Source organism: Globicephala melas, chromosome 18, assembly GCF_963455315.2.
Source record: "Globicephala melas chromosome 18, mGloMel1.2, whole genome shotgun sequence".
Taxonomy (NCBI): domain Eukaryota; kingdom Metazoa; phylum Chordata; class Mammalia; order Artiodactyla; family Delphinidae; genus Globicephala; species Globicephala melas.
The window spans coordinates 32,139,895-32,161,531 of record NC_083331.1 but is presented as its reverse complement, the minus strand read 5'-3'; the positions used below and the strand labels follow the sequence as shown (position 1 = coordinate 32,161,531).

Here is a 21,637-nt window from a genome sequence, read left to right as displayed (position 1 = left end):
GGTCTCTCCTTTGTCAGGTACCTTAAAGCAAATGTCCCTTTCCCTTTGGTACTTTTTCCTGATGCTTGCTGGGAACCTCACCTAAGTTTCTGTGTATTCCAATCTTTCTTTAATGATAAATTCATAGGTTTTCCAGAAAATCTTAGACCACTATTCAAGAACTACTACTCTAGATTAGAGACTATTCCTGGAACTGCTGGGAATGAAATTAGCTTCTTGAGAAAGGACAATATTCAGTGTATTATCAGAGTGGATTTAATGATTGCCCATTATAAATTTTTTTCACTTTTACCATTTCCACATTTTCACCTTTCAGGAGCATTCTTTGATGTTTTATATTTGAGTTTTTGTTTGCTCTGTTTTATAGACCTCTCTGCTTTTAAGACTGTTTGTTTGCTTTTAGCTAGTAATACCTTGGTCTGGCCCAAATATTTGTCTAGTCAAATACATCTCCTGGTTTTCAATTCCTCATGACTTTCCAACATTTTATGGTAAATGCCTTACTAAATACTGAATGCTTGTCTTTTATTCACCTACTGTGAGCACTTAGAACGCTTAATTTCCAGGTGGCTGTCACCTGGAAATGCAGAGTGTTTGAAAATTTCAAATTCATCTGCTGTAACAAGCAAAAAGCATTTTCAAAGGCTTCCATTAACCTCCTTATACTATAGACTTCCAAAAATGCCAATTAAAATGTATTAGCAAGTTGGATATGTATTTTAGATATTCAGTATTAGTTATTAATTCAACTGCATTTTATATTTTAAGTGTATATTGTAAATATATAAAAATGTTTATTATGCAACAAAATTAACAACACAACCAACATGGTGTTAGTCGGAACCATTAAGTCATGGAGATTAAAGTTGGGGCCTCATAATTTTGCAAGATAAATAAATTCTTTTGGTATTTTAAACCAATTGTAAAGTATTAAGAGTTTTATGAAAATACACATTCTTAATGTATATTTCTGACAATACAATGAAATAATTTGACAGGACACATTGTTGTTGGTGGGGGCATTTATAGTAAGATAATTTAGTTACAGAAGACAACCATGTAGGATATTGCTTTAATTGTCAATAAAGAGCACAAAATATATTCTGTTATGGGCTGAATTCTGTCCCCATATATTGAAGCCCTTTGTTTGTTGAAACCCTGACCCCTGGTACCTCAGAATGTGACTGTATATGGAGAGAGGGTCTTTAAAGTGTGCTTAAGTTAAAATGGGACCCATAGGGTGAGCCCTAGTACAATCTGACCTATGTGCTTATAAGAAGAGGAAATTTAGACCCAGAGAGACATCAGGAGTGTGCATACCAGACCAGCCATGTGAGGACACAGAGAGAAGGTGGCTACCTGCAAGCCAAGGAGAGATGTTTCAGAAGAAATCAAACTTACCAACATTTTGAACTGTGAGAAAATAAATTCTATTGTTTAAGCCACCCAGTCTGTGGCATTTTGTGATGGCAGCCCTAGCAAACTAATCCAATAATTTAAGACATTCTTCTTGCTTAGTTTTTTGGCTTTAGAATAGAGTGGCCTATACTGCATGATTTTTTACTTTATCAGATAATTTGAAGAAACAGCCCTAGACCTGCTGTGTTGGATGTTCACTAGTAATCAATTTAGGAATAGCAAAGGTTCTTACACAAACCATGAATTATCACATGATTTTAAATAATTCCAAGTATGCCTCAATTACTTTTTTTGAATAGACACATAAATTAGTACATGTATGAGGAAATATTGAGGCATTCTAAATAAATATATTCATGAGCATTTACATTTAATTTTCAGGGTGAGATCTGTGGCATCCTGGATCTTATTTTAAAATTCATTCATTTACACTGAACTAAGTGTACTAATTTTTTGTTTGTGTTATCATGTCTTTTACTCATTATATCCCTACATATATTTCTTTACCACTTCTCCCTGTTTTGCTACTTTAATAGTTGTAATTTTCTTATAAGCAAGTAGCTAACAAAGACTAGTAACACTCTGAACTATCTGTTGACAGTTTTCTAAATGTGAGGTATGAATAGATGGTTTTACCTTTTTTTTTTTCATTGTCCTGTGGAAATAGTGAAAGTATTCGATGTCTCCTACTTGTGTACCATTGATTCCACATATAGATGAAGAGTAAGAAGCTATGTCTGGAAAGCTAGTTTATGACTCCTGTGTAGTTATATCTCAACTACTTTGACTGTCTGTAGCCATCTAATACATATACTCAGGGACTGTAAAACAATTTTAATATTACTACAAGCTAAATATAATTTAAAAATAAATTTATTTTTAAAAGGCAATTCATATGTAGGTTTCCATATACTTACTAAAAGGACTATATATATAAAATTTTACATTCAGCAAATTAATACTTTTAACATAAAAAGTTATGATGAAATATAACTGAACCATTCACAAGGTAATTGCAGGATTTATGAAAAATATTTCTAGTGTACTGGGAGTGCAGTGTACTGGTAAAGAGCCACTAGGTCCAAGTTGTTTGATGAGCAACATTTTATTTAAGTCCTGCCAGTTTATTTCCAAGGATTATCTATGTAGATTGGCATCAAAAGTTTAAATTGGAGACCTGAGTGTGATAAGGTTGTATTACACTATTTTATGGTGCAAATGTAAACTATTTTGGAAGGCAGCAGAAAGGAATATAGACAGAACATGGCCAGAATCTCTAGAAGGATTAAGGATTCTTTAGAGTGACGTTGAAGAACACTGACATGGAGGAACTACTTGCAGCTAAAGATTGCTTTTTAAGATACTGAGCTAGGAACATTTCCTGAATTGGCTGCTGCTTGGGCTGATAGATGATGATGAAGAAGAAAACCACACCAGGAAGACCTCTGTATCTTTTTTGGAGGTTAGCAGACTGAAAGTGGCATCAATACAGCATTAATCTTTTCAAGAAACTAACAGTTTACAGTGTTTGCAGATTTTTGGCCAGCTACAGATTTGAAATAGCTATTTGGATAGTTCTATCAGTGTCACCTATGAGCCATAGCTAACATCAAGTAACAGGACAGGATCAACAGTGATGACCAAGGTCTTATTCTTAGACTGCTGGCTGGGAAGCAGTATTTACTGCACTTCAGTTTTGCAACATGAAGTGAGAAATTACAAACCAGGTAGATGAAAGAAAATTTTCCAGCATTTTGAAGGATAGCTTAACATAACAAATTTGTATACTATAAAGAAACCTAAGCAGTGGATGGAGCAAACACAGTTATGGCTGTCTGTTGAATCTCATTGCTCACAAAACTGACATGTTACCAACTGGGTGAAGAGGCATGGAGCTGATAAGATGCCGAAGGTAGAATTGCCAACTGCTTCCCAAAACCAGACTGTGTTTATATAGCTTGCAAAATCTTGAATTAGTAGTTTTAGTTTCCTAGGGCTGCCATAAACTATCACCACATACCAGGTCACTTTAAACAACATAAATTTATTCTCTAACTGTTCAGGAATACAGAAATCTGAAATCAAGGTGTCGGTAGGATTGGTTTCTTCTGTAGTCTCTCGGGAGAAACCATCCAATGCCTCTCTCTAAGCTTCTAGTGGCTGCCAGCAATCCTTGGCATCTCTGTGCCTCTATTTTTATATTGCTTTCTTCTCCATGTCTTTGTATCCTCACATCTCTTTTTAATGAAAGCAATCACTTGATTTAGGGCCCACCCTAGATCCAGGATGGTTTCATCTTGAGATCTTTAACTAATTCTCTTTGCAAGACCCTGTTTCAAAATAAGTCACTTTCTGATGTTCTGGGTGGACATGGAGTTTGGGGGACACTCTTCAACCCACTCCAGTCATCCTTGTCATCACTCCTATAAGTGCATGGAGGCAGCACCATCATCTCTGAGTATTATGAAATAGTTAAGGGTAACTGCACTGTTAGCTTTATATATAGAAAGCGTTTATATTGTGAAATGTTTTGGTGTTTAAGGGTTATTGTTGATGATGAGCTTCGAAATACCTTTTTCTTATATCATCATATGCAAATACTGAAGCAGTTAAAGCTGAAATTCATAATATGCCACTGAATTTAAGGAGTTTTTATTGACAGGCAGTGACAATTACAGTAATTCCAATAAATGATTTCAGTGGGTGAAATAAAAACGTGATAGAGGCATTATATTATAGGAGAGGCTGTTATTACAGTCATGGACTCTGGAGCTAGACACCTGGGGTTCAAACCCCAACTCTGCCCATTGCCAGAGGAATAACCTTGGATGAGTTTCTTATCCTCTCTAGGACTCAGTTTTCTTGTATATAAAATGGGGATAATAGTAGTATTAATTTAGAGGTTTGGTGTGAGGATTAAATAGGTTTGTATGTGTACATATTTATAAAGCTTGTATGTAGCACCTAGTAAGCACTATGTAAATATTCTCTACATTTGTTGTAGTTGTTTTTCAGTGGTTCTTTCTTTTTTTTTTAACATCTTTATTGGAGTATAATTGCTTTACAATGGTGTGTTAGTTTCTGCTTTATAACAAAGTGAATCAGCTATACATATACATATGTCCCCATATCTCTTCCCTCTTGAATCTGTCTCCCTCCCACCCTCCCTATCCCACCCTCTAGGTGGTCACAAAGCACCAAGCTGATTTCCCTGTGCTATGCGGCTGCTTCCCACTAGCTATCTGTTTTACATTTGGTAGAGTATATGTGTCCATGCCACTCTCTCACTTTGTCACAGCTTACCCTTCTCCCTCCCCGTATCCTCAAGTCCATTTTCTAGTAGGTCTGCGTCTTTATTCCCGTCTTGCCCCTTGTTTACACACATCTGCCTATGCTGTCATTAATGATGCAGGTAAGCATGGATATAATATTATAGAATTTTAATATATATTCTCGAAAATTGTTTGAACGGATTCCAACTGTCTTGCCTAAAAATCATGCAAGCTTTAGAGTACAAAGGCCAAGAATTCTGTAGATTTGTGTTATTGAAAAACTGTTGTACTTTCTAAAAATTAGATAATAATATACATAGAGGAAATTGTACAAATCATAAATGTACAGCTCAATGCATTTTCTCCAATTGGACATTATAGCATAAGGAATGGAATATGGAAAATTCTATTTACTCTTCTGTGCTTCAGCCTGACACTATTATTAATTCATATTTTGAACTTTGATATAAAATTTCTTTTGAAAAAGGGTTCCTACTACTAAACAACCTTTGAAAACAACTAGTCTCCAGCAACTCTTCAACAACTTATAGTTATTTTTTTCCTGGAGGTGTTTGCATGTTATGTAAAATCAAATTTATCAGCCCAGAAATATTGAGGAATGCCATATGGAAATATGAACTAATACTGAACATAGATGATAGAAGTAATAGAAACATCTAAACAGATGTTTACTCTCCTTCATAGGAAAACCTAAAGAAAATGTCTTTTTAGTTAATCTTCCCCTCTGTCCTCAGAAGCAAAGATTTAAAACTGATCCGTTGGGAGACCCTTGTGTCATGTAAATATGTCTGTCACCTGGATGGCAGCTTCTCAGTAGCTGTCTGTCAAACTACATATTTTACGGAAAAAAGAGCTAGTGCTCATTAATAGTTTTTGATGTTTTGACCCTATAAGGAAAGAATTCTTTCCAAAAAGTTTATCGAACTCTTGCTGCATGGTAGACACTGTCCTAGGCACTTGTATTAATAAGGATTAGACAAACACGCAAAAAAAAAACCAACCAAACAAAAAAGAATAAGGATTAGACTGACTTTGAGTGACAGAAAAAAAAGTAACAGTGGCTTACATAAGATTCATTCATTCAGTATTTCGTGAGTTGTTTTCTGAATGCCTCTTCTGTCTCAGGTTCCATTTGGGGTACTGGATAGAGTAGTATATGAACACAAAGGAAAAAGTCTCTACTCTCTTGAAATTTACATTTTAGGTAGTGGATACAGAACAAAGAAAGAAGTCAATGTATATTATGTCAGGTGGTTAGCTGTGGAATCCTAGGCCTGGTGTTTTTTTTGTTTGTTTTTTGGAATGTAGGTTGGGAGGTCAGAGAAGGCCCCATAGAGAAGGCCTTTGCGTGAAAGCCTGACAGAGGAGTGAGGAGGCATGAGAAGGTGTGTGAGAGAAGCACTCTAGGCAGAGGGAAGAGCAGGTGCCTAAGCCCTAGAAATGGATGTGAGACTGGATCAGAGGGAGGCGGGGGTGGGTGGGGGGAGGGCGTAATGGGAGATACGGTCAGAAAGGTAGCAGATCCAATAGGACGTTATTGGCCATTATAAGGATTTTGACTTTGCTCTGAGATGGGGAGCCATTGGAAGGGCTTTGAGCAAAAGAGTGACATCTGGCTTGCATTTTCAAAGGATTGCTTTGGCTGCTTCTTTGGGGAAAAATGTAGAGGAACAATGGGCAGATGCAGTGAAACCAGTTTGATGCTGTAAGAATAATCCAGGGGAGAGAGCATGTTGGCTGGGACCGAGAGGTTGTAGCAAGGGAGGTGAGAAGGACTTAGGCAATGCACCTACATTGAAATCTTAACGTGGTAAATCATAGAGGGCATCATATTACAGAGAGCCTATATTCATGATTTCTGTAAATCTAAATATTTATGGTTGTGATTTTGACTTTTATTCAGAACTTTTCTAACACCTCTAGTGTATAATTATAATAACTAGGCACTTGGAGAAAAGTCTGTGTCTTGGATTTTAAGGTTTTAGATATTTAATCTGTTATATTTTCCCATTTTTAATGCTTTTATCTCAAGAGGTTAAAGTTAAATACAAAATCCATTCCTTCAACAAACATTTGAGTATCTGCACTATGTTATGTAACCCCAGGTACAAAGATGAATAAAATATGGCTCTCTTCCCTTAGGAATCCCCAGTTAGTTGGGAGAGGAAGACACATAAAACGATAAAAGTAGTGTAGTAATTGCAAAGATAGAGATAATTACCAGGTATGACACGTAGGGAAGGCATGTCACCAGGGGCCTGACCGGGGTTTTGGACTCATATTGTAGAGTATGAATAAGAATGGCTTGGGTGGAGTGGGCAAGGCAAATAGACACGGTACTTCCATCATCAGGTACGGAATAGATGAAAGGGTTTGGGAGGAAGGGAGCTACGAGCAGGACTGTTGACTTGGGAGTAAAGTGTGGCTGATTAGGAGGTAGAGCCAAGTTGTGGGTGGAACTCCGATGTTGTCATGTAAACAGTTTATTGTCTGGTTTTTAAGCAGGGAAGGGACATCTTTAAATTAATGTTTGTCTGGAAACTTCCATGTACAGTGTGGATATGGCTCTGAGAGAAACAGTAGGAGACAAGAGGGCAGAGAAAAGTGTTCCAGATGCCTTGAATAGTGTTCAACCTAGCAAGGAAGTAGGTCCTATTTGTCAAGTAAAATGTGAGGAATGTCACGATCCTTTGGATCTGAGGGTTCAGGAGAGGGAAGGGTCAAGACTAGCAGGTTTCTAGCACAGGAAACAGAATTTATGGTTCTGCTGCCCACTAACGTGTGGAGATTACAGATGGGCAGTTAGCTGGGGACAGAGATACATGGTATCTGAGGTGACATCCCATCTGATTGAATATTGAGTAAAATGCAAAAATTGAAATTGCCTTAAAAAAATCTAGTGAATTCTGTTTGATGATGGCTATGTTTTGTTACTTCTAAATAATGAAAAGGAATTATAAATAAAAAATAAGATTAATTTCTTGGTCAAGAAATGTGACAAAGTTGAAAGATAAAATTCATACACAGGTCAGATACAGAGACACCAGTAAATTAACACTTCTTTGAGGGTGTACAATTTAAAATTCTCTGCTCCAGTTGGGATTTCTAATACAAAAAATTATAGTCACTGACCTCAAAAAACTTGACACATGAGAAAAGTGTGGCTAAATGATGTTCACGGATGTATAAAGGTGCTATCTTTGTAAACATAATTGCTGAAAAAGAAAAACACCAAAGAAATTCTTAAATACTCTTTAGTTTTACCCATCAGATGGCCCCAAACATTGGATTGTATTTTATTCTCCTAGAACTTGCACACACATTTCTTTCTTTCAGTTGTGCTTTGGTCTTCATTTAAAAACCAGCACTGCTGGTTTCACTAAAAGTTGATCAATCACACTTAAATTCTCTTAACTATAATACATAAATGTAATCAGATAGTGCTGATGAAGCTTAAGTAATGGCTTAATGGGATTTCTATCTGTAGAGTAGCCACAGAACCATTTTTTAAGACAACCTGCTTACTCCTTATGATGTCAACCTTAAATGTTTGAATATGCCCCAAAGCTTCCTAACATCCCAAACATTTTGCTCTTGAAATTAGCAACTTTTCTTTTTAGCCTGAGTTCTACAACACTGTTCCTGGCATGTTGATGATGATGGTGATGATGACGACTTTTTTTTTAAGTTTCCTTAGATTCTAATATTACTGACTTTAATCTTTAAGGTCTTCATGTCTTACTGAGTTCTAAGAATAAGAGTAACATCTCATAATCCATTTTATTTAAAAAAAAATTCTTCATCCTATATCATAGCATTTGATCTTTATGAAATAGCAGTGAGGTAAAGGTATGAGGCGAGATTCTTCCTATTTCACTCATGTGGAAATTGAGCCAGTGAGAAGTTGCTTCATATCACAGTGATAGAACGTAGTCCCTGACCCACTGCTACCAATGAGTTGGAAGAGGCTCAGAGGATCCCCTAATAAGCCTTTCATCTGAACCTGAAGCCCTTCTCTCTTCCCACTGAGAAGCACTCACTCACTGGGATAGCTTTATGTTCAATTACAAGCAGCTGGTCTCCTCTGAGGACTGCCCAGGCTGTTAGGCAGCTCTGAGGGTGACAACTCATAAATCAAAAACGTACTCATCTTATACCTCCTCACAGGTACTGGAGTTCTGCCTTCTGACCAGACATGCACTTCAGTGTCCATGCGGGAGAGTAAAAACTATATATTGGGTCTTATTCCTGATTCCTAAAATCTTTCTTAAATGATGAGAGTGTATTTTGTATGCTACTGAGATGACTCAAGGCAGATGGGGAGGAGGGCCAGCTTAGGGAACTTCAGGATGGGGGCACTGGTTGACAGAGGTACCAACCATGTGATTAGAGGGTTAGAACTTTCAGCCCACCCTCTGAGCTCCAGTTCAGTCACCAATCGCCAGTGATGTACTCAATCGTGCCTGTGTCGTGAAGCTGCGATGAGACTGAAATGACGAAGCTAAGGGAGCTTCTGCTGTAGTGAGCATAGGGACATGCTGGGAGCAGCGTACCTGGAGAGAGCATGGAGACTGTGCTACCCCCTCCCTCCCCATTCCTTGCCCTATGCATGTCTTCCATTTGGCTATTCCTGAGTTATATCCTTTATAATAAAAACTGTAGTAGCAAGTATAGTAAGTACTTCCCTGAGTTCTGTGAGGGAACTCACATTATAATTTTTCACATTCTAAAAAATAAATGGGTTGGTGGGGAGGGCATGGGAACCCTTGAATTTATCATTGGTTAGAAGTATGGGTGATCCCTGGGACTTGTGACTGTCCTGTGAAGTGAGGGCAGTCTTGTGGGACTAAGTCCTTAAACCTGTGGGTTCTGGGCTAACTCCAGGCAATGCATGTCAGAATTGAAGTGAATTGGGAGACACCCAGTTGGCGTTGGAGAATTGGTAGCTATTGGAATGAAGAATTAGGTGTCAGAAAAAAACAAATAATCCACCTATGTTCCTTCCCAGTGTTTGCCTTGTGCGTTTTGTTACATGGGAGTTCCTCAGATTTTATTTGTCTTTTCACTAGGTGTTTCCCAAATTTGATGTGTGTGTGTAATAAAATTTGATCAGCAAACTTAATCATAATGTTTCAAGTATGTGATTTTGTCCAATGGTGTGCTAACACATTCAATTTAAATGTTAATTAAAAATTATAGTATATCTCTCTTCCATCCAGCCATCTATCCATCCATCCTGGGTTTAGCTGTATGTGAAATCACTTGTGATTTGCACTGGGCAAGAATGTACACACAAAAAAATCTTTATTAGTTAATAAACACAGATTGTCCTCATAGTACCACTAAAGAAAGTTTGACATTTGTTTCACATGTTATTCAGATAACCCCTGATACCTTTTCATTCCTGTCATGGGAGACCTTGAACAGAAGAGCATACTTTCTCCATGTTTTCCATGTATATTTTATTTTTCCCTCTCAAAAGATCATGATTTTGAAAAATGCTAAAATTATATTGAAATAGTTTTAATTTTAAAAACAATTGTCTTTCTTTGCCTTCTTTTTCTGAATAGACTGTTTATTTTGTTTTGTTTGTAGAGGTCAAGGACTCTGATTTTCAACAAAAAGTATTTCTTGAATGTGGTTTGTACATGTGAGCTTTTCCTAAATTTCATCTTCTGTTTTAAATAATCTTTTATTAAATTTTCTTCATTTCTGGATTTAAAAATCAAAAAATTTAAATGAAATTTACCTTTCATTTATTTTAGTGGATTTCCATTATTATTTTAAGGTTTTTCACAAATGTTTTGTTTCTAGAGTGTTTTACTTTTTTATATTATAATTTTGTCCTTCTAATGCGTATAATATTCTCTCTCTTAGTTTCTGTAGAAACGCTGGAAAAGAATTTGAAGCAGATGGGAAGGCAGCTTCAACAGCTTGAGAAAGATTTGAAAATCTTTCCCCCTCCTGAGGACTTGCATGATAAGTTTGTGACAAAGATGTCCATATCCTTTGATATCTAAATAGCTTAAGTCACTAGTCAATTAGGAGTACGATTTACTTAACATTTTAAGTATACTTGCATAACCAGAGATCACCCTACAGAGCCAAGAGCCAAATTATAGAAGGTTTAACCTTTGCCTTCTTGCAAGGAAATTTATCAAGGCTTTTACCTATCAAGAATAATATAGAAGTTTATTGATTTCAATCCTTTTTTTCCTTTTTATTAATATGAATAATATGTTGTCTCATCTTTTTCCTTCCATATGCCCTATTTCCTTCTGATGTTCATGGTAAACTGAAAGGATAGGAAAACTCAATTTGAGGAAGTTTGAATCTAATGTCATGTTGTGATTTAGATACTTTTGAAATGTTTTAGGAAGCAGATGAAGACTTTATAAACTGTTGTGACTAGTCAGCTTAATTTCAAGAGTTGTTATATATTAAAAATTAACTCATATTCAAGAAGCTTTAAAATCTCCTTTAGAAATACGACATGGTTCCAAAATCAGAACCGAACCTATCCAGTCACTACTGGTGTAGGTATTCTCTAGACCCAAAATAACATTGACAAAATATGTGTGTGTGTATGTTTATGTGGAAGTGTGTGTGTGGATATACATATATACATAAAAACTAATAGCATTAGGATTGTGTCCTGCTTAATTTAAGGTTCCTTGATATTCAATTATCTTCGGTTTTACTAAGTTTGTCAGTTAATCTCTAATGAGTGATTGAAGTAGTAAACTTTTTTTTTTATTTCCAGAAACTAATGTTGAGTTGCTTTCCAAACCATTCTGTGAAATTAGATGTCTTTTGCCTTCTAATAAAGTATTACTACTATGCATTATCAAAATTCCATATGAACTTCAGAATTCTATATGAAAGGATAACCCACTTCTAAACGAGCTCTTATAAATAGATACTCCTAATATTTTATTTTAAACTGAGATACTTGAAATAAAGTAACTACTTTTCCTCTTTCTATCTCTTCTCCCCTGAGATTTGTCAAATCACAAAATTATTACCTGGCTTGTCATAGATTTTATTGTATTATATACTTTCAGCTTAATTGTTAATTAGTTCAATTTTAGCTTTCTTCACTGTCTCTTTTGGGAGATATCATAAAAATGCACTCCAGCAACAATCAATTCAGGCTAATGTGTTTGTTTCCTTTCATATGTTTCCTATCCACCCAGTTTCTTCTTTTATTAGGCAGGATGCCTTTATCACTACATTTGAGAAGGTTGTTTTTTTAAAACTAAAATCTGTGTTTATCCATCAAATATATATTTGCCACACCTTCTAATTTGGCAAAGTATGCTTTTTAAACAAAATTTGTTATTGTAGAATTGTATCAGATTCATCATTCTTAGCTTCCCCCCCAATTTTATCATATTAAAATATTCATATGTGACAATTTATTATAATCATTAAGAACTGTTCACTGAAGCACTTTTTATTGTTCCCTATAGATAGAAAGCATTTTATAAAAGGTTTTGCTTGCATACAGTTTCTGGTAATATACTGTATGTGTACTAATTATGAAGCTCAGTTACCTGGAACATAGGACCTGAGATAAATTCCTGAGCTTAGAATACAGGTGGTAGAATCCTGCTCAGCAGGTGATCTCAGGACCTATGCATACTTGTGTTCATATGACACAGAAGCTGAATGATGTCAGCTTCTTGAAAGGTATGTAGCTCATAAAAAGCAACGAGCAGGAAATCAGAAGTGGGAAGGATGAAGCTTTGTTGGAAACAATTTTTCATTCTGAGTACAATTACACTCCATGGACAAGAAAGCTTCTACATCCTGTCGCTAAATATCACAACCTAGAAGCCTCTAATGAACTGATTAGCATTCATGTATTTCTTGGAAGTCAGATATATGAACAGTTGGTGCACTTTGCTATTGACAAAGCTTATAATCATAAATATTCTTTGCTGAGATTAGATTGTACTCGTTTGCTTTTCATCTTAGTTAGACATACTAGTTTCAAAGTAATTAAATTCATTCATTGCAAAGCTTTGTTTACTTTAATTAGGACTGACAACAAGTCAGATTTTGAATATTAAATGAATTTATACAGACCTTATTAAAATGGCAAATTGTGAGCTTCTTACATCTTAGAAACTGGAAGAATTTGGAAACTAAATGCACAATGAATAAAAATGTGTTTAAAGTTTGGGTTGTTAACACTGGAATTTTATGTTTTAAGTATTAGTGCTTATTAGCTAAAGCACATATCAAATGTTTGGATCATCAACAAATTCTGAAAGCATATGTGTGTTACCTAAGTTGTTAAGGATGCATTTTTGCAAATAGATATTTACGTTAAACAATCATGATTTAGTGAGCTTTTAATCTGTTAACTGAATTGTTTTAAACTATAGTGTACAATTTTGTTATAATTTTACGAAATGAAATTTCACGAATAGCACTCAACTATAGTATACTGTATTTTTATTCTGCGAGTACTTGCTTTCTTTACATACACTTCTTAATATTAAAAAATACAAATTTAGTACATTCTTTAAAAGGCATGCACAATTATTTCATATATATCACATTGACTTTTTAGTAATAATTATGTTACTTTTCGATTGCAAAGCCTGGTCAAAAGTATAATTAGAGTAGAGTAGTTTCACTGTAAATATTTGCTTGAAAATGTGTAATGTGTTTTGTGGTAGGGTCACCAATATTGTTATATATAAAGTATTATATGTGAGGTATACACATTTATTAAATTCTTTATCAGTGAGAAAATTAGGAAAATGCCAGGATTGGTGTCATGCGATGCTTTTGCATTTCTTCTGAACTTTACATTCTGGAATATATGTTATTTTGAGGAAAATAACAAATAGATCCTAGAGCATCACCCTTGAAATTCTCCTTGCACAAGGCTTTACCTTTCTCTTTTCTCCTCATCCTATCCCCTCTCCCAAGTCTCTTAGAAAAAATCATTTTGCTAGACATTTCTATATTTTTGTATTTGTCACACAACTTACGTGACACGTTATTCAACTCTTCTCCATTTTATAGTCTTTAAATTTCTTCATTGTTATCGCACTTTATTTTCACTTTCTTTTTTGTTATTACACTGTATAGCAATATTTTGGATGCTCCTCAAATTACTATGTAGATGCTAAAACTGAGAGAAAGACTTACATCTTACTTATATCTATATTCCACACTGCATAAAGCACAGCATTTTTCAGGTAAATGAATTTAGTACATTTTTATTTAATTGAACTGTGGTTAGGAGTAAAATAGAAGAGTAGAATGGGTGAGATGTAAACTAGTATAATACATGGTCCATTTGCAAGAGTGGGAAGTTGCGTAATTGAGTGATTTGTAAGAGGAGAGTTTTTCTTTTGAATTAGTCTTCTTTCCTCCCTTGCCTGTTTTCTCTCTCACCTGTTTTCCATTTAACCCATTCTTAATAAACTTTTAAGTCTCAGATTAAAATATCCTGCTCAGGAGCCCTTCAAGATGACAGAGGAGTAAGACGTGGAGATCACCTTCCTCCCCACAAATACATCAGAAATACATGTACATGTGGAACAACTCCTACAAAACACCTACTGAACGCTGCCAGAAGACCTCAGACTTCCCAAAAGGCAAGAAACTCACCACGTACCTGTGTAGGGCAAAAGAAAAAAGAAAAAACAGAGACAAAACAATAGGGACGGGACCTGCACCTCTGGGAGGGAGCTGTGAAGGAGGAAATGTTTCCACACACTAAGAAGCCCCTTCGCTGGTGGAGACAGGGGGTGGGCAGAGGGGAAGCTTCAGAGCCACGGAGGAGAGTGCAGCAACAGGGATGCAGAGGGCAAAGTGGAGAGATTCCCGCACAGAGGATCGGTGCCGACCAGCACTCACCAGCCCGAGAGGCTTGTCTGCTCACCCGCCGGGGCGGGTGGGGGCTGGGAGCTGAGGCTCGGGCTTCGGAGTTCGGTTTCCAGGGAGAGGACTGGGGTTGGCTACGTAAACACAGCCTGAAGGGGGCTAGTGTGCCGGGAGGGAGTCCGGGAAAAGTCTGGAACTGCCTATGAGGCAAGAGTCATTCTTTCAGGGTGCGCGAGGAGAGGGGATTAAGAGCACCGCCTAGGGCTTCCCAGGTGGCGCAGTGCTTGAGAGTCCGCCTGCCAATGCAGGGGACACGGGCTCGTGCCCCAGTCCAGGAAGATCCCACATGCTGCGGAGCAGCTGGGCCTGTGAGCCAAGGCTGCTGAGCCTGCACGTCCGGAGCCTGTGCTCCGCAACAGGAGAGCCCACAACAGTAAGAGGCCCACGTACCGCAAAAAAAAAAAAAAAAAAAGAACACCGCCTAAACGAGCTCCAGAGATGGCACGAGCCGCGACTATCAGCACAAACACCAGAGACAGGCATGAGACGCTAAGGCTGCTGCTGCAGCCACCAAGAAGCCTCTGTGCAAGCACAGGTCACTATCCACACCTCCCCTCCTGGGAGCCTGTGCAGCCTGCCACTGCCAGGGTCCCGTGATCCAGGGACAACTTCCCCAGGAGAACACACGGTGCACCTCAGGCTGTTGCAACGTCATGGTGGCCTCTGCCGCCACAGGCTCGCTCCACACTCCGTACCCTTCCCTCCCCATGGCCTGAGTGAGTCAGAGACCCCGAATCAGCTGCTCCTTTAACCCCGTCCTGTCTGAGCGAAGAACAGATGCCCTCAGACAACCTACAGGCAGAGGCAGGGCCAAATCCAAAGCTGAACCCCAAGAGCTGTGTGAACAAAGAAGAGAAGGATCTGCCAGCAGCCTCAGGAGCAGCAGATTAAATCCCCACAATCAACTCAATGTACCCAGCATCTCTCGAATACCTGAATAGACAACGAATCATCCCAAAATTGAGGCAGTGGACTTTTGGAGCAACTGTAGACTTAGGGTTTGCTTTCTGCATCTAATTTGTTTTTGGTTTTATGTTTACCTTACTTTAGTATTTACCCTATATTATCATTGGTAGATTTCTTTATTGATTTGGTTGCTCTCTTCCTTTTTTTTTTAATATATATATGTATGTGTGTATATATATATATATATATACACACACACACTTTTTACTTTTTCTCTTTTTGTGAGTGTGTATGTGTATGCTTCTTTGTGTGATTTTTGTCTGTATAGCTTTGCTTTTACCATAAATCCTAGGGTTCTGTCTGTCCTTTTTTTTTTTTTTTTTAGTGCTGGTTATCATTTATGGCTTTGTTTTTTGGTTTGGTTGCTCTCTTCTTTCTTTCTGTCTTTTTTTTTTCTTTCTTTCTTTCTTTATTACGTTTTAATTTTTTTAATCTTTATTTTAATAACTTTCTTTTCTTTCTTTTCTTTCTTTCTCTCTCTCGCTCTTTCTTTCTTTCTCTTTTTCTTTCTTTTCTTCTCTTTTTCCCTTTTCTTCTGAGCCGTGTGGCTGACAGGGTCTTGGTGCTCCAGCCAGGTGTCAGGCTTGTGCCTCTTAAGGTGGGAGATCTGAGTTCAGGGCATTGGTCCACCAGAGACCTTCCGGCTCCATGTAATGTCAAACAGCGAAAGCTCTCCCAGAGATCTCCATCTCAACTCTAAGACCAAGCTCCACTCAATGACCAGCAAGCTACAGTGCTGGCCACTCTATGCCAAACAACTAGCAAGACAAGAACACAACCCCACCCATTAGCAGAGAGGCTGCCTAAAGGCAAAATACTTAACAGACACCCCAAAACACACCACTGGATGTGGTCCTGCCCACCAGAAAGACAAGGTCCAGCCTCATCACCAGAGCACAGGCACCAGACCCTCCACCAGGAAGCCTACACAACCCACTGAACCAACCTTAGCCACTGGGGACAGACACCAAATGCAACAGGAACTATGAACCTGCAGCCTGTGAAAAGGAGACCCCCAAACACAGTAGGTTAAGCGAAATGAGAAGACAAAGAAACACAGCAGATGAAGGAGCAAGGTAAAAACCCACCAAACCAAACAAATGAAGAGGAAATACGCAGTCTACCTGAAAAAGAATTCAGGGTAATGATAGTAGAGATGATCCAAAGTCTTGGAAATAGAATGGAGAATAAACAAGAAATCTTTAACAAGGACCTAGAAGAACTAAAGAGCAAACAAACAATGATGAACAACACACTAAATGAAATTTAAAATTCTCTAGAAGGAATCAATAGCATAATAACTGAGGCAGAGAACGGATAAGTGACCTGCAAGATAAAATAGTGGAAATAACTACCACAGAGCAGAATAAAGAGAAAAGAATGAAAAGAATTGATGACAGTCTTAGAGACTTCTGGGACAACATTAAACACACCGACGTTTGAATGATAGGGGTCCCAGAAAAGAAGAGAAAAAGAAAGGGACTGAGAAAATATTAGAAGAGATTATAGTTAAAAACTTCCCTAATATGGGATAGGGGATAGTCAGTTAAGTTAAGGAAGCACAGAGTTTCCCAAACAGGATAAATCCAAGGAGAAACATGCCAAAATACATATAAATCAAACTATGAAAAATTAAATGCAAAGAAAAAATATTAAAAGCAGCAACAGTAAAACAACAAATAACATACACCAGAATCCCCATAAGGTTAATAGCTGATCTTTCAGCAGAAACTCTGCAAGCCAGAAGGGAGAGGCAAGACATATTTAAAGTGATAAAAGGGAAGAACCTACAACCAAGACTACTCTACCCAGCAAGGATCTCATTCAGATTCCACAGAGAAATCAAAACCTTTACAGACAAGCAAAGGCTAAGAGAATTCAGCAGCACCAAACCAGCTTTACAACAAATGTTAAATGAACTTCTCTATGTAGGAAACACAGGAGAAGGAAAAGACCTACAATAACAAACTCAAAACAAATAAGAAAATGGTACTCGGAACGTACATATTGATAACTACCTTAAATTTAAATGGATTAAATGCTCCAACCAAAAGACATAGACTGGCTGAATGGATACAAAAACAAGACCCGTATATATGCTGTCTAGAAGAGACCCACTTCAGACCTAGGGACACATACAGATTGAAAGTGAGGGGATGGAAAAAGATATTTCATGCAAATGGAAATCAAAGGAATACTGCAGTAGCAATTCTCATATCAGACAAACTAGACTTTAAAGACTATTTCTAGAGACAAGGACACTACGTAATGATCAAGGGATCAATCCAAGAAGAAGATATAACAATTGTAAATATTTATGCCCCCAACATAGGTGCACGTCAATACACAAGGCAAATGCTAACAGCCATAGTAGGGGAAATCAACAGTAACACAATCATAGTAGGGTGCTTTAACACCCCACGTTCACCAATGGACAGATCATCCAAAATGAAAATAAGGAAACACAGGCTTTAATTGACACATTAAACAAGATGGACTTAATTGATACTTATAGGACATTCCATCCACAAACCACAGAATACACTTTCTTCTCAAGAGTTCATGGAACATTTTCCAGGAGAGATCATATCTTGGGTCACAAATCAAGCCTTGGTAAATTTAAGAAAATTGAACTCGTATCAAGTATCTTTTCTGACCACAATGCTGTGAGACAAGATATCAATAACAGGAAAAAAATCTGGAACGAATACAAACACGTGGAGGCTAAACAATACACTCCTAAATAACCAAGAGATCACTGAGGAAATCAAAGAATACCTAGAAACATATGACAGTGGAAACACGATGACCAAAACCTATGGGATGCAGCAAAAGCAGTTCTAAGAAGGAAGTTTATAGCAATTCAATCCTACCTCAAGAAACAAGAAACATCTCAATTAAACAACCTAACCTTACACCTAAAGCAATTAGAGACTGAAGAACAAAAAAAAACCCAAAGTTAGCAGAAGGAAAGAAAGCATAGAGATCAGATCAGAAATAAATGAAAAAGAAATGAAGGAAACAATAGCAAACATCAATAAAACTAAAAGCTAGTTTGTTGAGAAGACAAAAAAGATTTATAAACCATTAGCCAGACTCATCAAGAAAAAAAAGGGAGAAGACGCAAATCAATAGAATTACAAGTGAAAAAGGAGAAGTAACAACTCACACTGCAGTAATACAAAGGATCATGAGAGATTGCAACGGGCAACTATATGCCAATAAAATGCACAACCTGGAAGACATGGACAAATTCTTAGAAAAGCACAACCTTCGAAGACTGAACCAGGAAGAAATAGAAAATAGAAACAGACAAATAGAAATAGAAAATATAAACAGACCAATCACAAGCACTGAAATTGAGACTGTGATTAAAAGTTCTCCAACAAACAAAAGCCCAGGACCAGATGGCTTCACAGGTGAATTCTATCAAGCATTTAGAGAAGAGCTAACACTTATCCTTCTCAAATTCATCCAAAATATATCAGAGGGGGGAACACTCCCTAACTCGTTGTACAAGGTGACCATCACCCTGATACCTAAACCAGACAGAGATGTCACAGAGAAAGATAACTACAGGTCAGTATCACGTATGAACATATATGCAAAAATTCTCAACAAAATACTAGCAGACAGAATCCAACAGCACATTAAAAGGGTCATACACCCTGATCAAGTGGGGTTAATCCCAGAAATGCAAGGAGTTTTCAGTATATGCAAATCAATCAGTGTTATAAACCATATAAACAAATTGAAGGGAAAAAAATATGATCATCTTAATAGATGCAGAAAAGCTTTCAACAAAATTGAACACCAATTTATGATAAAAATGCTCCAGAAAGTAGGCATATAGGGAAATTACCTCAACATAATAAAGGGCATATATAACAAGCCATAGCCAACATCTCTTCAGTGGTGAGAAACTAAAACCATTTCCTCTTAAGATCAGGAAGAAGACAAGGTTGTCCACTCTCACGACTGTTATTCAACATAGTTTTGGAAGTTTTAGCCACAACAATCAGAGAAGAAAAAGAAATAAAAGGAATCCAAATCGGAAAAGAAGAAGTAAAGCTGTCAGTGTTTGCAGATAACATGATAATATACATAGAGAATCCTAAAGATGCTACCAGAAAACTACTAGAGCTAATCAATGAATTTGGTAAAGCAGCAGGATACAAAATTAATGCACAGAAATATCTTGCATTCCTATACACTAATGACGAAAAATCTGAAAGAGAAGTTAAGGAAACACTCCCATACACCACTGCAACAAAAAGAATAAAATACCTAGGAATAAACCTACCTAGGGAGACAAAAGACCTGCATGTAGAAAACTATAAGATACTGATGAAAGAAATTAAGGATGATACCAACAGATGGAGAGGTATACCATGTTCTTGGATTGGAAGAATCAACATTGTGAAAAGACTATACTACCCAAAGCAAGTTACAGATTCAGTGCAGTCCCTATCAAACTAGCAATGGCATTTTTCACAAAACTAGAACAAGAAATTTCACAATTTGTATGGAAACACAAAAGACCCCGAATAACCAAGGCAATCTTGAGAAGGAAAAATAGAGCTGGAGGAATCAGGCTCCTGTACTTCAGATTATACTACAAAGCTACAGTAATCAAGACAGTATGGTAGTGGCACAAAACAGAAATATAGATCAATGGAACAAGATAGAAAGCCCAGAGATAAACCCACACACATATGGTCACCTTATCTATTACAAAGAAGGCAATAATATACAATGGAGAAAAGACAGCCTCTTCAATAAGTGGTGTTGGGAAAACTGTACAGCTACATGTAAAAGAATGAAATTAGAACACTCCCTAACACCACACACAAAAGTAAACTCAAAATGGATTAAAGACCTAAATGTAAGGCCAGACACTATAATACTCTTAGAGGAAAAATAGGCTGAACACTCTGACATAAATCACAGGAAGTTCCTTTTTGAACCACCTCCTAGAGAAATGGAAATAAAAACAAACTAATGGGACCTAATGAAACTTAAAAGCTTTTACACAGCAAAGGTAACCATAAACAAGATGAAAAGACAACCCTCTGAATGGCAGACAGTATTTGCAAATGAAACAACTGACAAAGGATTAATCTCCAAAATATACAAGCAGCTCATGCAGCTCAATATCAGTAAAACAAACAACCCAATCCAAAAATGGGCAGAAGACCTAAATAGACATTTTTCCAAAGAAGACATACAGATGGCCAAGAAGCACATGAAAAGCTGCTCAACATCACTAATCATTAGAGAAATGCAAATAACAATTACAATGAGGTATCACCTCACACCAGTCAGAATGGCCATCATCAAAAAATCTACAAACAATAAATGCCGGAGAGGGTGTGGAGAAAAGGGAACCCTATTGCGCTGTTGATGGGAACGTAGATTGATACAGCCACTTTGGAGAACAGTATGGAGGTTCCTTAAAAAACTAAAAATAGAACTACCATGTGACCCAGCAACCCCACTACTGGGCATATACCCTGAGAAAACCATAATTCAAAAAGAGTCATCTACCACAATGTTCATTGCAGCTCTATTTACAATAGTCCGGACATGGAAGCAGCCTAAGTGTCCATCGACAGATGACTGGTTAAGCAATATGTGGCATATATATACAATGGAATATTACTCAGCCATAAAAGGAAACGAAATTGAGGTATTTGTAGTGAGGTGGATGGATCTAGAGTCTGTCATACAGAGTGAAGTAAGTCAGAAAGAGAAAAACAAATACCGTATGCTAACACATATATATGGAATGTAAAAAATATATATATATTGCTTTGAAGAACAAAGAGGCAGGACAGGGTTAAAGACGCAAACATAGAGAATGGCCTTGAGGGGGAAGAGTAAGCTGGGACAAAGTGAGAGAGTGGCATGCACATATATATACTACCTAATGTAAAGTAGATAGTGGGAAGCAGCCATATAGCACAGGTAGATCAGCTCGGTGCTTTGTGACCACCTAGAGGGGTGGGATAGGGAGGGTAGGAGGAAAACACAAGAGGGAGGAGATATGG

At 37.2% G+C, this 21,637-nt stretch overlaps 1 protein-coding gene across 4 annotated transcripts in view; it reads left to right on the top strand.

Annotated features, from left to right (window-relative positions):
- Positions 1–21,637, top strand: part of DIAPH3 (diaphanous related formin 3) — a 547,054-nt gene that overhangs the window by 325,941 nt on the left and 199,476 nt on the right. For all 4 annotated transcript variants that reach the window (XM_060287828.1, XM_060287826.1, XM_030830361.2 and 1 more), the window contains one exon: positions 10,590–10,714. In XM_060287828.1, the coding sequence (XP_060143811.1) occupies positions 10,590–10,714 (125 nt within the window). The remainder of the gene's footprint in view (positions 1–10,589; positions 10,715–21,637) is intronic.